Source organism: Xenopus laevis, chromosome 9_10S, assembly GCF_017654675.1.
Source record: "Xenopus laevis strain J_2021 chromosome 9_10S, Xenopus_laevis_v10.1, whole genome shotgun sequence".
In the NCBI taxonomy this organism is placed as follows: Eukaryota; Metazoa; Chordata; class Amphibia; order Anura; family Pipidae; genus Xenopus; species Xenopus laevis.
Window position 1 is genome coordinate 88,358,967 of NC_054388.1, and position 17,754 is coordinate 88,376,720.

General features: G+C 40.9%; 1 protein-coding gene across 3 annotated transcripts in view; it reads right to left on the reverse strand.

The window, feature by feature from the left end:
- snx29.S (sorting nexin 29 S homeolog) overlaps positions 1–17,754 on the reverse strand; it is a 327,158-nt gene that overhangs the window by 294,887 nt on the left and 14,517 nt on the right. For all 3 annotated transcript variants that reach the window (XM_018239096.2, XM_041579205.1, XM_018239098.2), the window contains exons 4-9: positions 11,371–11,495; positions 9,149–9,329; positions 6,832–6,902; positions 5,590–5,838; positions 3,399–3,771; positions 230–345 (exon numbers count right to left, since the gene is read on the reverse strand). In XM_018239096.2, coding sequence (XP_018094585.1) covers positions 230–345; positions 3,399–3,771; positions 5,590–5,838; positions 6,832–6,902; positions 9,149–9,329; positions 11,371–11,495 — 1,115 coding nt within the window. The remainder of the gene's footprint in view (positions 1–229; positions 346–3,398; positions 3,772–5,589; positions 5,839–6,831; positions 6,903–9,148; positions 9,330–11,370; positions 11,496–17,754) is intronic.

The following is a 17,754-nucleotide window of genomic DNA, read 5'->3' on the forward strand; positions in this document are numbered from 1 at the left end:
CTGGCAATTGAAGCACCAAATGTGAAACAGTCCTATTAATTTGATGCAATGATAAAAAATACAAACTCATACAAACGGAGAGACAATCCTTACAGTTATCAATGGGGCACTACCTAAAGACAGACTAATGCCAGTTAATTTCTGTACTGGACAAGGGCTGTAGGTATATCTAGTAAACTTATAAAAAACACACTAATGTGAAAGATTAATACATGAAGAGGTTTCTTACCAGAATGAGAACAGGAATCATTGGTGTTGACTGGAAATAAAACATCAGAATCATGGATAACCTGCAGTGGTGCCCAGCAAGAGACTTGAGGATTATCCATACTTCCTACAGAAACCCTAAAATATAAGAGAACAATTGCAGCCAATTTCGTATCACATAAAGGGTTCAATATAACAACATAGGTTTAGGGACCTAGAAATACAGTTTTGTTACATTATTTAATCCTATAATTGAACAATTGGGACAACTGATGATGGTGCAGCTACTTTGGGGGCGAAGATGGCTAGAGGGTTGGGGGGGATTTTAAACTAGGCATGGGGGGAGGGTGAAATAAGGGATTCTGTGGAAGACAGGTTATATGAGGTAGTGGGCATAGTAAGGGAAAATTGGGCTGCCCTTCAGTGATTGGGGCATTATATTTTCTGCTACAAACACTGAACAGAAATGGTTGCCATTTAAAATGATATTTACATTGTTACTGTTCTCCATTTATTCCCTTAAGGAGTAAATGTAGAAGCACTAAGAATAACCCTATGTGGCTTAATATAGAAGTAAAGAAGTTAATAGAAAAGAAGATAAAGTCATTTAAAAACTACAAGTCTGTGGGGACAGAAGCTGCATTTAATGAATATAAACACTATAATAAATGTTGTAAAACAGCAATCCAGAAGACAACGGTAGAAAACGAGGAGCACATTCCAGCAAAGGCTAAGTCTAACCCCAAAAAGTTTTTTAAGTATATTAAAGTATATTAAGTATATTAAGTATAGTAAAAACATGCAGGTTGAGAGTGTGGCTCCTTTAAATAATGGTACCAGTATGGTTGTAAAACATACCAAAAAAGCAAATGCGCTAAATCAGTTCTTTTCTTCGGTGTATTCAACAGAGGAGTGGGAGTTCCAAGACCCACCTTATAGCTGCACTGGTGACTCACCTCAAATTAGTCTGTACCTGACTTAGAATATGGTTCATAAGTCTTTACTAAAAATTAATGTGGACAAGGCGCCAGGGCCAGATGGAATAGAGCTTAGTATAGTTATAGACCGGTCTTTATTTCTGATTTTTCCAGACTCTGTTTCATCTGGTTTGGTACCTATGGATCGGAGGAAAGCTGATGTAATTTCTGTATTTAAAAAATGGATTATGATCTCAGCCTGGCAATTACAGGCCAGTAATTCAGACCCTAGCAACCAGATTGCGGAGATTGCAAACTGAATACAAACTGCTTAATAAAAAGCTAAATACTGTGAAACCTCAATTTTAAGTATCCTGATTTTAAGTTTTCTCGCCTTTTACATTTTTTTGTTGCGGTCCCACCAATTTATAATGCATTTTAATGGGTGCATTTTCCTGATTTTGAGTAAAGTTTTTCCGGATTTTACATGAAAATGTTCCCAAAAATTGCAGTTTGTCCTATGTGAATGTTAAATATTAGTGAAATAAAGAGGTATAAAATACTAACCAGATGTGTATTTTGCCATTGTTCTGCTGGCAAAGAGTCAATTCCAATTAGTTTGCATCTCATAACGGTCCTGCACCAATCACTTATTGCTTTAGGTTGTGCATGTTACTGCCATAAAGGAGTTGCACTTGCGCCCCCCGCCCCCCCATAGTGTTACATAAATGCACTCCTGTATTAATGCAATCGAACGATTCGAACGATTTTAATCGATTGATGGAATGATTTGACTTCGATCAAAAAAACCTTAGAAAACTGATGGGGAAGGTCCCCATAGGCTAATATTGTAGCTCGGTAGGTTTACAGTGGTGAAGTATGTAGTCAAATTTTTTTTTAAAGAGACAATACTTAGACCATTGATTGGTCGAATAGTCGAACGATTTTTAGTTCGAATCGAAGTCGAAGGTAGTAGTAGACTATTCGATGGTCGAAGAACCCAAAAAAATACTTCGAAATTCAAAGTTTTTTTTACTTCGAATCCTTCACTCAAGCTTAGTAAATGTGACCCTAAGTATTGTATTTCAGTAAAATAAACTCCTGTGCTTATATCCTTACAGTACTTGAAGAAAAAGTTGCTTGTTTTATTGAGCAGTTAACCCAACATGTTTTAGCTATAGTCAGGGCCAGATTTCGGCCTTTAACGCTCCAAGGCTGCAGGGTCCAAGCGCCTGCATCCTGTGCACGCTCCTTAGAATGTGGCTAGGCGGCATACCGCCCCTAAAATCTTTCCGCCTTAGGCCTGTGCCCTTGTGGCCTTGCCATAAATCTGGCCCTGGTCATGGTCAGATTTTTTGTAAGTCAAGATGTAAATTTACTTCATTCTTCCACATTTGAGCAAGAAATGATAAATGCACAAGAACGAAAAACCATAAAAAAATGCTCAAAGACTAAGAAAATTTGAGAATGACTTTTTTTTATAAATCAAAGTTATATAGCAGCTCTTTCCATAATGTAAACGAAAAAAGAAAATCTCTATGAATACAAAAGTCTATAGGGGTAATTTATGACTGCAAGCACAGTTTTCCCACAGACAATTGGGAAGAAAAACACATTCTTTAAAGGTACTTGCATCAAAATGCACTCCTTGCAAATCTATATTGTTGCACTTGTAGCCACTGCATTCCTTCTGCCTCCTTTTCTGAAATTGAGCTCCCCTGTTGACAATGGAACCTTGGAGCATCCACCACCTCCAAACCAGGCAGTAACCTCAGTGTTCCCACTGCACTATTTGTCAATAGATGCAGTGCAATTATGTCTGCACATGTCAGTCTACTAGCAAATGGCAGTAATGATGCCAACTAGACTTGGAATTCGGTCTGATTTATAGTGCAATTGCATATATGCATCAATTGCAACTCCCCACAGAGTGCAATAACACTAGAATTCTGGGAAAAAAATAATTATATTAAAGGAAAAAAGTTGATTGCACTCCAAATTGCACTTTGCTTACTGCACTTGAGGTCATAAATGACCTCTTATGCCTTCAAACTTTACGGCAAAGTTAAAGAAAATAATCAGACGATAAACATCACTTCTAATAACTTCTAATAACCTGCTTACTAGCAGAGTTTCCAAGGCTCCACAAATCCCACAATTTATCTACCACGCCTGTAAATTAATTCCCTATCTGTACTCTTCCCTAGAATCTAGGTTGCGTAGCAGGAAATCACAGTACAATTAAATACCGTAATGCAGTTAGAATAAACTTACATATCAGAGGAAGAATTCTCAGCTTTTGCTCCTTTGTTGGCAATTTCTGGTTCATATGAATCACAGTCATCTAAGTCTTCATCATCAATGCTTTTCACATCCATCTTCTGATAGGCAAAATTTCCATTAACACAGGGAAACTCGCTTTTCCAGGAGGCAAGAGGGCTTTCATTCGTATGCAAGTTCAATTCAAATTGATCTTCAAAGTGAGGTAATGCTGCAATGCATCTGTCAGAGTTCTCCTCTGAACTCTCCATGCTACTCAAAGGCTTCTTTGAAGCATCACCCAAATTTTCCCCATCATCATCATCATCAAACGAGATGATATTTGACACTTTCTTCTTCTTTTTCCGGTCTTTTTTAGTTTTACCATCTGCAGAGAATAATAGCAAATTAGCATGAGACAAAAAAAATGATCATAGAGGAAACAAAAATATTAAAATATGTCTTCAGATGGGTCAACTCTAACTAAGACCTGCTAACTGGTATGACATTTGCAGGCTGATCACACAATCCAATAAGATATATGTAGAAATCACTGAGAAGTTCGTTTTCTTGATGTTGTTCCATTCTTCTCCTGAGAAAGCATCCTACTAAAAACATCAAGATAAGTCATAAGGAAGCATAATATACTCCGGACATTGTTCTACAATGTCATCTACAGTGACAAAGGGGAGCAAAAAGGCAATAAAACGCATACCTGATCATCACACATTGAACATGAAAGTTGCAAGCACAATACATTCTTAGGGGGTTGACAGAATGAAGAATAATTATATACTATGGACAAATAGATGCACATGCTGCAGAAGTAGTAAAAAGTAATTAGAAGCTGTAGAAAAAGGATAATAGTAAATTAATTTTACAAGGCAGGTGTTAAAGTGATACTGACACTAAAATTTTTTTTTTAAATATTAATCTATATTAAAAGTTACCAATAGGTCATGTTGAACGGAAAACTCTGCTTTTGTACAGTAAGTAATTGTCACTTGAAGTTCCTAAACCTGACTTTTGCCAACCTGACTGTCCCTTCTTAACCTGTCAGTTTGGACTACTGCTGCACAAATATGGCAGCCCCCTCATAAAGGAATATGGGGGTAAGAAAGGTAATGTAAAAGCATCAGGCAAATACTTTTGCGGCAAAATTATAAATAGAATTCAAAGACAATAGATAATAAAAAAGGTTATTTTCTGATGTCAGTATCTCTTTAAGATAAAAGTTGATGATCAGCTAAGGGATTTAGGTGGGATTAAGGATTTAGAAACTGGTGAACTGGTGTTTTCATACATCAATCGGCAGAAGGAACTGCACCAAATTTTACCAAAAAAAAAAAGTGAAATTTGTGCTCACCATTACATTTTAAGCTTTTAGTGAGGTTGCAATGAGGCTTTGACCACAAAGTTCATACCGACAAAGACAAAATATCCTATACACTCTCTGCCATTATCATTATACAACATTGTGTGCATTAAGCTATTAAAAATGCCCTCCCCTTAAATAAAAAAAGGTTTTTTGTCTATAGATTGCAATATATTCAAGATGGCCAACTACATCATCCCTACGTCATCACTGGTCTGTAAAATCACACACAACTTTCATCTGATTCATTAAGAATTCAACTGCTTAATTTTACACAAAAAAAAATGTCAGCACAATCATGTCCAATTTGTCAAAATGAGCCTCCACAACAATTGTGCTCATGTTGACACATCAGATACATAAATGCTGAATTTGGTTAAAAAAATTTGTGAATTGCCTCAGAAATTGTACCAGGGACGAACTATGGGAAGGCAGAAGAGGCATGTGCCTAGGTGAAGGGGCATGCAAAGGAGCACACACATGTGGGAGGGGGCGGGGTGGCTGGCGTAGTTGCCTAGGGCACCTGGCAGGCTTGGCCCGGCTCTGCTTTGCACATTGTACTTGTTTTTGTAATTGAGCCCTAGGGTCTTATAAGTACAGCTGGACAGAGTGACATATTAAGGGAGAAATGTTAAAAGTACTGATATACAGTACTTCTCCATTACTAGCAATACTAACATGTTCCCATGAACTTGTCATTAGCCACATTACTTGTTGTTACAACATTCAGGAATGTCGTTTTCCAGACACTAGTATTATATTGGGTAGTCAGGTTTTATTTTGAACAGTAACATATGCTATTTTTTGTCTATCTCAGTAAAACTGTCTTACCTGACGTAACGCTCTTGGAAAGCACTGGTAGAGGGTCTGAATCCTGCTCTGGTTTGATGAGAATAGAGACAGCAGACGATGCAGTTATTTCCCTAAGAAGGCTGCTAACACCTTGAGTTGACTCTTTCAGCAGAGATGTGACATTCTGTGTGGATTCCTTAAGAAGATCAGATACTGTAGGAGTGCATTTAGCTTGTCCATTTAAATCTTTGTTATCGATGTTGATTGCAAAAAGGATTGAATTTAAACCTTTTAAACAAACAAGGGTATAAAAAGTATCGATACTTAGCACTAGGCACATATTTTGCAGCTTTTGTATTATTATACTTATTGTACACCTTTACAGCCTGAATTTAAGGTACAAATTTTATTATCATTACTGTTTTTTATGTACTATTTTTTACACCCTCCAATATGTATCTCCCAGTCTGTTATACTACCCATTGCAAAACAAGGAAACGGGATCAAATTAAAAAAAAAAAAAAAATAGGAAAAATTTAAGTGAAAGCTGTTTTAGGTTACCACTTTCTGCACCACACTAAAAGTTAAGATAATTATAGGAGGTCCTTCTTCACTATTTGGCTACATAGGAAAAGTAAATAAATTCTTTACAGTTCAAAACTCTACATAAATCCATAGCCCCCTTCTTATATTCTTTAAGCCTTAACTTTTTTTTTTCTTTCAGAAGGCACATGTTGTCAGATGCTTTCCATTCTTGTTAGCAGGTGGTTGTAGAGGACTATTTTGTGTACTTTTCAGGAGGTTCATAATCAACCACTGCTACGTCCTCATGTATTTCAATGGAAATCGCCTGGCAGAGAGACTACTGGCACTTTTCAGTTTGAAAATCACACTGGCCCGAAAAGTAGCAGTACTGGTGTTGTCAGGTATTTTCCAATCAAGTGTGTCCTATCAGCCAAAGGACATACGGAATACACTCTTTCTGCCAAGTCAAAACAACAGAAAGCTCTAACCTGCTTGCAAAGAATAATAAACAATCAAGCTGTATCCAAAAACTTAGCTAGATTTATATAATAAAAAAAAACTAAAACAAACTGTGTCTTCCCGCCCAATACTAAAGTGATGAAGAGGTGCAGAGGATGGCAGCAATCTGTAACAAACAAATCTGTGTGTTATCTATAGTTGAACTATAACTGAAGAAAGTTGTGCTGTGCATCTTGTCATTACAGAACGCTTATGTTTGTGTGCACACGTAGGCCTATAGAAAAAATAACTTTTTACCGGCAGCCATGGTAGGAAGCATGCTAGAACGCTCCTCATCCAACAAAAATGACCAGTCTTCATAGAAGAAACTAAAACACAGATAACATACATTTAGAATTTTTTTTTGCTTATATAAACACAAACCATGCACACAGTACATTTCTGAAAATGTATTTGTCCTAGTTCTAACTTCTTATTAGAAAATGAATCCCTTTATGGTTCTGGCACGAAGTAACAAACAAATAAGCCCTTTTTATATGAGCTGCTTATCGTTGTCTCCCCCCCCCAGATACCTGCACCGGGACGGAGATCCTGGTTCCAGCGATCATGTAGGTGCATAATGAACAAATGCAGCAATTTGCTCAATATGCCCATGCGCTCTGCAAAACATTGGCATTTGCACCAGGAGTTTCCTCCCAAATATGGTGGGGAGAAATATTTTATTGTAAGAGGTAGCCTTTATGCTTTGCGGCGGTAAGCAGCTCATATATCAAAGGCTTATTTGTTTAAGTCAGCCAATTTTTTAAAGAAAAAACTACTGTTACCCTCAACCAGAGTGTGGGATCTATTAGCCTTTGGTGGAGGAAAATATTTTAGGGCAATAGGTGCCCTTTAAGGCTTGTGACACACAGGACATTTTGTTCACTGTTGCTGCCCGGCGGAAAACAGTATAGGGTGTGAAAAGCCCTGGCTCATGCTCATGGAGAGGTGACAAGCACACTTAAGTACGAAAAAGTATTAGCGGATATCAATACCATTTTCCACCAGACAGCTGCGAAGGTCAAAACACCCAGTTTGTATTAGACCTAACAAAGGTTGGCTAGTAGGAGAGGATTTGCTAATACAGGCCTTTTTATCACCATTGGAACAAATTACCCTGTCTAGAGAGGGAGAGAGGATAAATGGAGGAAGAACGGGGGGGGGACAAAGGGAGAGAGGGAAAGAGGGAGGGAGGTGGTGAGAGGGTGCAAGGGGAAAACAAAACAATTTTCAGTTGCAGCTTTATATAAATATTATAATATTAACTTTTCTAATAACTTTCAGTTCAAAGAAAAGACAAAATACAGTCTGTGAGACAAATATGCAATAACAGTGGAAATCAGGAAAGGGGCCGATACAAAGTGATAGTGACCCTAAAAAATGTATTTTCAAAATATTATATAATAATATCTACAGGTCATGTTTATTGTTTTTCACTGGTAGTTGTACTTTTTGTAAGTAATTGTTACTTGGAATTCCTATATATGACTGCTTTTCCAACCTGATTGTCCCATCTCAACTTGCCAGTTAGTTTCTTTCTTTCTTTTTCTTTTTATAAACAATTCTTTTATTTGACAACCGCCAAATTAACATAAAACAAAAAACCAAAACTAACTGGTGTCTTCATTTTCACAATTGGTCACTGAAGGACAGTGCAAACAATTATATAACAAACGTATAATCCTTAAGTGTAACATTGCAGCAGTAATTATCTGTATATCTCCCGTGATATTCCAATTGTGGACGGAGAGCAGACTCTCGGATTGTTAGGTTACTTGACTAGTCTAGGGTGAGCCTACATCAGGGTCTACATCCGTCCATAGCCCCATACCTTGTTAAATGTCTCTGGGCAACCCGTTCTCATGTATGTGAGTTTGTAAAGGGATACAGATTTTTCAATTAACAGTTCCTAGCCACATACTTTAGGTCCACCTCTATATTTCTAATGCATTGCAATTGCCTTTTTGGGGTACATGCAAAGTATAGATAGCAACGTACGTTGGCCTCTCCGTGAGGATATATCCTCTACCAGATTCAGTAACAATACCCTGGGCTCCTTCAGGACAGATATGTCAGTTTTTACCAGAATGAGCTTTATGGCCTCTTTATGAGTGTATTAAAAAGGGTGTTCCCATACCAAATGAAAGAACTCAGCAGGGGAGTGTTGACACCTGGTTGTGGGGTAAGGTACACCCAATGTAGGTAATGTAATTGGGTTATTCTATCTTTGCTGCCGATTACCCCTTCTAAAGTAGAGTCTACAATATCTACCTATGTTTCCGTTGTGACCTCTGGGATGTCGTGTTGCCGCCTTGCTTAAAACGTATTCAGTGAGGTGCTACAGACTTGAATCAATCAGTTAAGAGTTTCTAATGCTAATGGACTACTGCTACACAAATATGGCAGCCCCCTTATAGAGGAACGTGGGGTAAGAAAGTTAATGTAAACACATCAGGCAAATACTTCTATAGCAAAATTATAAAGACGATTTAAAAAAGGATAATTTCTGGGGTCAGTATCTCTTTAATGTGTCCTAAACAATGAATATACTCATACAACAGAACCACAGAGTTACCTAAGCCTGTTTGAATCTCCAAGCAGCACATGTACATATCGTTCCAACGAATGTTCATTTAGAGCACAGCGTAGCCAGGCACGACCTCTCCCTGTATCTGTTGTGATTGTTTTCAATGAGTAGAAACGCTGAAGTTCATGTTTACTGAGAAGTTCTTTTACATATACCCAGAATACAGGATCTAGGAAATAAAACACAAAAAGCAACACAAGTGATATTTATGCCACACTCCTATTTATACTGTATAGAATAGACAGGAACCCCATGTAAACTTTTTTAGAATAAATACTGTGAACTAAGGGTGTCATACTTTTGCCAAACTAGATTTACTTAATGGCAGCTAACAAGAGAATAGTTATGGAATGTGACGAAGTGCTATACCGTCTCAGTCTTAATTTTAAAGTAAAGTAGCTGCTATCCAGAATGCTCGGGACCTGGGGTTTTCCAGATAACGGATCTTTCCGTAATTTGGGTCTTCATGCCTTAAGTCTTCTAGAAATTCATTTAAACATTAAATAAACCCAATAGGCAGCTTTTGCTTCCAATAAGGATTAATTATATCTTAGTTGGGATCAAGTACAAGCTACTGTTTTATTATTACAGAGAAAAAGGAAATCATTTTTCAAAATAAAACTACAGCTAGAAAAAAGTAGATAAAAGGGCTAGTGTAATACATACACTAGGGGTGAGTAACAAATTATGGTGACACTAAAAATAACAATTCATTTACATGCAGCTTGTATTGCATAATATCAAGGCCACTTGTAAATTCTACTTTCTGTTGTTGTTTTAAAAAGTTTAAAAACATTTTAGTGCATTTTGACCTTCAATAATAAGCCTATAGTATGAAAAACATGTTTTGTACACATCTATTGTAAAGTTCGGAGGAATGGAATCGCCCATGCACTACGACCACAACACAGCAGTAGAATAAATGTCCCTTTATTTCTTATTCAAATTTAAACAAGCTGTATCTTTAGCAGGTAAAAATAACAACTTAAACATAGTCTTCTGCATAAAGTAACATTGCTTTCACGCACAGCAAAACTGACAACTCAGGGTTCTGGCTCACCTAGCCTTGCAAGCTGTTTGATCCTCAGCGAGGAGAACGGTTTTTCACACATTTTTCCTTGTGCAGACTTCACGTGTCTACCAACCCCCTACCTAGACTCCCAGGGCTCTCTTATTTCCTGCACTGCTGCAATTATTAGCCCTCCTATGCACCTTTCAGGTACCTAAATAAAGGGAGTCCTGTACACTATTTAAAACAATAGGCTCTCAGCTCTCTAATGTATCGACCTTATCCTGTGATTTAGTTGTTAAGCATACATATATCTCATCTTGCAAAGCGTTAAAGGCTTTCATTTTTGGTTTTAAGACAATACTATATCTGTAACATGAGACAAGTAAATACTTTCTTTTTACGGAGGCCTGTTGTTGTAAGTGGATTTCTTTCTTTCTGCAGGGACATCGCCAATTTACTAACAGGTTTAGAGGACAATTCACTATCGAAAGAGACAATCGCTAGCGTACATTCGCATTCTATCGCCAAGCGACTTTTCACTATGGCGAAAGTTCGTTACTCCACATATTCAATAAGATGAGGAGGATCTTTTATGTCTTTATCATGTCATTCTGTGCAAAGATTGAACAGCACCATCAATTCTTGAGTCGTTTAAAAAGCCTTTATTTGTGCTTTTGTGGGCATCACCGCAACGTTTCAGGCCATGCGGCCTTTTATCAAGCTTGATAAAAGGCCGCATGGCCTGAAACGTTGCAGTGATGCCCACAAAAGCACAAATAAAGGCTTTTTAAACGACTCAAGAATTGATGGTGCTGTTCAATCTTTACACAGTATTGTTTGCCAATGGGAAGTGGCCATTGCAGAACGTGCACCATCCCTAAAGAATATTGAGAATCCGTGTGCTGACTACTCTTTCTCTACATTTATCATGTCATTCGACATTTGTAATAAAAAGTGGCCACTTCAAGCATTTGCACCAACATCTCTATAAAGACGTCCATACTAATTTTATTAGTTAGTATGGATGCACATGTAAACACCATAACCACATAATATGCCAAAGAGTTTTAACTTCTCATAAAGAGTCTAGTACATTAGCCAATGACGAAATAAATTGTTTCTAAAACAACTTGTTCAAAATGCATGCTGCGAAACTGTCAAAATGCAATTAGGTATATTGGCAATAATAACTGGTTACCTGTTTCTGTTTTACTTGCAAATCCTGCTGCCTGTTTGATTGCTGCTGCTGTTAATGCTAATCCTCTGCTCCTTTTCAAGCCATGCTGCAACACAGCTTCAAACTGTGCACATAGACAAATAACTCTGCAATGAAACATATCTTTAATTAAAGCACTGCATGCTGAGAGTTGTATAGACATCGCCTTCAGGGAGAGGCGGGATTGTGTCGTACTGTGAGCTATCACTGGCATGACTTCTAAAGCCTATTAATTAGAATTCATAGAACGTAAAAAAAATATATATTTTATGTTCAGAAAGCTCCTTACAGAATCTAGGTTAAGTTTTAAGCAAGCACGCTCTAGATTAGGATTGCTCATACTGCAGTTGGCGATAAATACAAAAGTGTGGCTTTTATACACTTACTCACGTACATACTCGAGTATAAGCCAACCTAAGTATAAGCAGAGATACCTAATTTTAAACTGGGAAAATGTATTGACCTGAGTATAAGCCTAGGGTGAGAAATGCATTTTAGGACATTTTCAGCAGAAGGCATGCTCCTGCGTGCACTCTGCTAGGGAATAACTGGCACTTAAAGGAGAAGGAAAGTTTAAAACTAAGTAAGCCTTATCAGAAAGGTCCATCTAAATATACCAGTAAACCCCCAAAGTAATGTTGCTCTGAGTCCCCTGTCAAAAGAAACACTGCATTTCTTTCCTTCTATTGTGTACTCATGGGCTTCTGTATTAGACTTCCTGCCTTCAGCTTAAACCTCATTGCCCTGGGCAAGAGCATGCTCAGTTTGCGCCTCTCCCCCACCCCTCCCTTCTCTACTGTAATCTGAGCCCAGAGCAGGGAGAGACTCAGGCAGGAAGTGATGTCACACCACATTAATACTGCAGCTCCTATTCTAAACAAACAGAGAGCTTCTAGAGCTTTTTACTCAGGTATGGTAAAACATTCTACAGACTAAATATAGTGTTCTAGTTTGCACTATTGCAGCTAATCTATTGGCAATAAAATGCCTCCGTAGCTTTCCTTCTCCTTTAAGTAAAAGAAGTTTAGTGAAGTTGCCCAGCATCTTCGTTGACAATAATAATCCCATAATGTTTTACACTGTATTGTACGGTTTTGTTTTACAATGCAAATGCAAATCAGCAAGCAGTCTAATAGTCTTCTAAAAAGTATACCGGTGTCAGGGCCCGAAGGCTCTGTTGTAGTGTGGACCAAGGAGGAGACAACAACACCAAGTTCGCGGTACAAAAGGATTTATCAGAAGAATAGTCGTAATCAGGCAAATGGTCAATACATGCAGCAAGGATCAGAATCGATGAAACAGGCAAGAAGTCGGTACACGGATAAGCAGAATATCTAGAAATCACACCCAGGAACTATACAAGATAGACCTATAATTGGGCAAGGACAGAAAGGGCAATTGGAAATAAATAGTCCAAGGTTGGCGCCAAAACTTGACGCAGTGACGTCATGACGCCGGCGTCCTCACGTTAGCGTCCTGACGCCGACGCACATTCTGACGCCGGCGTCCATTCCGTCGTCGGCGACCAATCCTGGGTGACACGTTTCTGACGCAGTCATAATACGACCAGGAAGAGCCGCATGGTGGAGCAGGAGGTCGCCATCTTGGATGTCCCGTGGGGTAAGTTATTCACTTTCCATTACAGTACCCCCCTCCTTAGGGGGGGCCTCAGGACCACCGAGGCTAGGGGAAGAAGGAAAAAGTCTGTGGAACTTACGAACCAGGACAGGTGCATGTACGTCAGAGCTTTTCAACCAAGAACACTCCTCAGGACCGAACCCCTTCCACTCGATAAGATATTGAAGAGAGCCCCTGGAAATACGAGAGTCCAAGATTCTTTTGACTTCAAATTCCTTGTGATCGTCAACCAAAACAGGAGCTGGAGAGGAAGAAGAAGAGGGGCAGGACATAGCAGGTTTAAGCAGGGAAACATGAAAAACATTAGGTATCCGCAGCTCAGGAGGAAGTTGAAGACGAACAGCCACAGGGTTGATGATTTCGATGATAGGGAAGGGGCCGATGAATTTAGGACCAAGCTTGGGTGTAGGAATCTTGAGACGAATGTTGCGTGTGGAAAGAAAGACTTTATCACCAGGACTGTATGGAGGGGAAGAAATCCTTCTTTTATCAGCAAACTTTTTCTGCACCAGGGAACTCTTCTCTAAGTTTGCTGCAGTAGCATACCAAATAGCCAACATGTGAGCAGCTTGGTCATTGGCCGCAGGCACATTGGTAAGAAGAAAATCTTGGGAAAAAGCCAAAGGATTGAGACCATAAACACAGAAGAAAGGAGACTTTTGGGAAGAAGAATGCAGAGCGTTGTTGTGGGCAAATTCAGCCAAGGGAAGAAGATCCGACCAATCATCCTGGCACAAGGACACATGACAACGAAGAAACTGTTCCAAGGCCTGATTGACCCGTTCTGCGGCTCCATTAGACTGTGGGTGGTAGGCAGAAGAAAATTGAAGGGAAATGTTAAGAGCTTTGCAAAGAGATCTCCAGAACTTGGAAATAAACTGGGAACCCCGATCAGACACAATCTCAGCAGGAAACCCATGGAGACGAAATATATGTTTGATGAAAAGTTCAGAGAGTTCGGGAGCAGAAGGCAGTTTCCGAAGAGGCGTGAAGTGAGCCATTTTGCTGAATCTGTCGATCACCACCCAGATGACAGTGTGACCAGACGAAACAGGGAGATCGACAATGAAATCCATCGCCAAGTGAGTCCAAGGTCGAGATGGAATGGGAAGTGGCAAGAGTAAACCCTTGGGGGGGGAATGTCCGGACTTGGAAACAGCACAAGTGGAACAGGACAAAACAAAGTCTTTGACATCCTTCCTTAGGGTCGGCCACCAGACCAAACGAGACAGGAGCTCGGTTGTCTTCTTAATCCCTGGATGACCGGCCTGTTTGGAACTGTGAGATTGGGATAAAATGGCATCACGAAATTCCGGAGGGACAAAGGCAACACCAAGAGGAGTCTCTACAGGAGCCGAAGACTGAGCAGAGAGTAATTGAGAGGCACAAGAGGGAAACAAGGCAGCAATGATCTTGGTAGAGGGCACAATGGGTACAGGATCTTCGGGGCAGGAATCTTCAGGAGCAAAGCTTCTGGACAGAGCGTCAGCCTTCCTGTTTCTGGAGCCAGGACGAAAGGTGATAATAAAATTAAAACGAGAAAAGAAAAGTGCCCACCTGGCTTGCCGGGGATTGAGGCGCTTGAGGGATTGAATAAATTCAAGGTTCTTGTGGTCGGTAAAGATTGTCACCGGAATAGAAGAACCTTCAAGCAAATGTCTCCATTCTTCCAAGGCCAATTTAACGGCAAGTAGCTCCCGATTGCCCACATCGTAGTTCTGCTCAGGGGAAGAAAATTTTTTGGAGAAAAAGGCACAAGGGTGGAGTTTACCGTCAGAAGAAGATCTTTGAGATAGAACTGCTCCAGCTCCTACATCAGAGGCATCGACTTCAATGAAGAAGGGTTGAAGGGGTTCAGGGTGTCTAAGAATTGGAGCAGAAGAAAAGGCTTCCTTGAGGGTCTGGAAGGCTTCGAGAGCTTGAGGGGGCCAGCGTTGAGGTTTATTCCCTTTACGGATCAGGGCAAGAATTGGATGGATCTTGGAAGAAAAGTTTTTGATAAATTGTCTATAATAGTTGGCGAAGCCAATAAATCTCTGAACTGCCTTGACGCTGGTAGGAAGGGGCCAATCCAAAATTGCAGAAACTTTGGCGGGATCCATCTTAAAACCTTGTGGAGAAATGATGTAGCCAAGAAAAGGAATGGAAGAAACTTCGAAGGTGCATTTTTCCAATTTGGCAAAGAGATTGTTTTTCCTCAACCTGGAAAGAACTTCACGCACTTGTCAACGATAATCAAAAAAGTTTTTGGAAAAAATAAGAATGTCGTCTAAGTACACGACCACACACTGTCCCAAAAGATCACGAAAAATGTCATTGACCAATTCTTGGAAGACCGCAGGAGCATTGCAAAGACCGAATGGCATGATGAGATACTCGTAATGGCCATCACGAGTATTAAAAGCGGTCTTCCATTCGTCTCCCTCACGAATCCGAATAAGATTGTAGGCCCCTCGTAGATCCAGCTTAGTAAAGAAACTAGCCCCCTTGAGCTGATCAAAAAGTTCAGAGATGAGAGGAAGAGGATATCTGTTCTTTACGGTGATTTTATTTAACCCCCTGTAGTCAACGCAGGGCCGCAGACTACCGTCTTTCTTTTCAACAAAGAAGAACCCTGCTCCGGCAGGGGAGGTAGAAGGACGAATAAAACCTCTCTGAAGATTCTCCTGGATATAAGACTTCATAGCAGAAGTTTCGGAGGGAGAAAGCGGATAAGTGCGGCCTCGGGGAGGCATGGAGCCGGATAAAAGTTCGATAGGACAATCATAGGGACGATGAGGTGGGAGAGTCTCAGTGGACTTCTTATCAAAGACATCGGAAAAGGCTTGGTACACAGGAGGGAGAGAAGAACTTGAAGATACTGAAGAAACTTTGACAACAGGAACAGCAGGTAAACAGTTGTGTATACAAAATGGACTCCAACGGGAAATTTGTGAGAAGGACCAGTCAATGACCGGATTATGAACACACAGCCAAGGCAATCCCAGGACAACGGGAGTTGAAGGGCAATCGATAAGAAGAAAAGACAGTCTTTCCAAATGCATAGTGCCCACCTTGAAGGAGAGTTCCTGAGTAGACTGCGAGATGATGGCAGAAGAAAGGGGACGATCATCAATCGCCAGGACTCGAAGAGGGGTTGCCAAGGGTTGGAGCGGAATGGCATGGTTAACAGCAAAGGTACGATCCATGAAGTTGCCTGCAGCACCAGAATCGAGGAAAGCCTGAGAGAAGATCTTCTTGGAGCCGAACTGGATTTGAACAGGAAGAAGAAAGCGTTGAGCAGAGGAATGGGGAGGAGAACAAATTCCACCCAGGTAAGTCTCCCCAAGCTTACCTAGGTTTTGGAGTTTCCCGGCTTCACTGGGCATTCCTGGGCGAAGTGGGCTTTTCCCCCACAGTAGAGGCATAACCCAGCGGCCCTTCTCCGGAGCTTCTCCTGTTCGGAAAGGTGTGCCAGCCCGATCTGCATTGGTTCTTCAGGTGGTAAAGAAGAAGTAGCAGGTGCCGCAGGAGGAGGAGGAGAAAGGTTGGAAGCCGGACTGGGAAGTAAGGGTCTTTGGAAGCGTGGAGCCAGGGTGGGTTGGTACCTGGAAAACTTCCTAGCACGCTCCCTGTCAAGTTCGACTTGGAACTCCCTCTGTCGGGTGTCAACCTTCACAGCCAACGCAACAAGGTCCTCCCATCGAGAAGGAATCTCACGAGATACAAGATCGTTCTTGATGCGCATCGCCAGGCTGTTGTAGAAGGCAGCATGGTATCCGTCATTATTCCACGAAGTTTCTGCCACGAGAGTTCGGAATTCGATGGCATATTCAGGAACAGAACGAGTCCCTTGCTGCAGCTGGAATAAACGAGCCGAGGCAGAAGTAGCCCGACCTGGAGCATCGAACACTGTGCGAAGGTCCCGGATGAAGGCCTTGGCATAGTCGATTACCGGATCTTCCTTCTCCCAAAGAGGAGAAGCCCACTCCAGAGCTTTCCCTTGCAGGCGGGTGATAATATAGCCCACTTTAGCTCGCTCCGAGACAAACTGACCTGGAAGCAGGGTGAATTGGATCTCACACTGGTTGATGAAACCACGGCATGATTCCGGATCACCGCTGTACAAAGGAGGTGCAGGGATGCGAGGCTCGGAAACCTGGAGCAGAGTTGCAGGAACCGGCATAGGGACTGGAGCCACAGGAGATAAAGCAGATAAGTTCTCCAGGATTGCTTCAAGTGCCTGGCCGAAGTGGGTTTGCTGGGCTTCATAGGTGTGCATACGGGAAGCCAATCCACGAACGGCTCTGCCGACATCAGTAGGAACTTGGGGCTCCTCAGAGGGGTCCATGGCCCAATTATACTGTCAGGGCCCGAAGGCTCTGTTGTAGTGTGGACCAAGGAGGAGACAACAACACCAAGTTCGCGGTACAAAAGGATTTATCAGAAGAATAGTCGTAATCAGGCAAATGGTCAATACAGGCAGCAAGGATCAGAATCGATGAAACAGGCAAGAAGTCGGTACACGGATAAGCAGAATATCTAGAAATCACACCCAGGAACTATACAAGATAGACCTATAATTGGGCAAGGACAGAAGGGCAATTGGAAATAAATAGTCCAAGGTTGGCGCCAAAACTTGACGCAGTGACGTCATGACGCCGACGCCGGCGTCCTCACGTTAGCGTCCTGACGCCGACGCACATTCTGACGCCGGCGTCCATTCCGTCGTCGGCGACCAATCCTGGG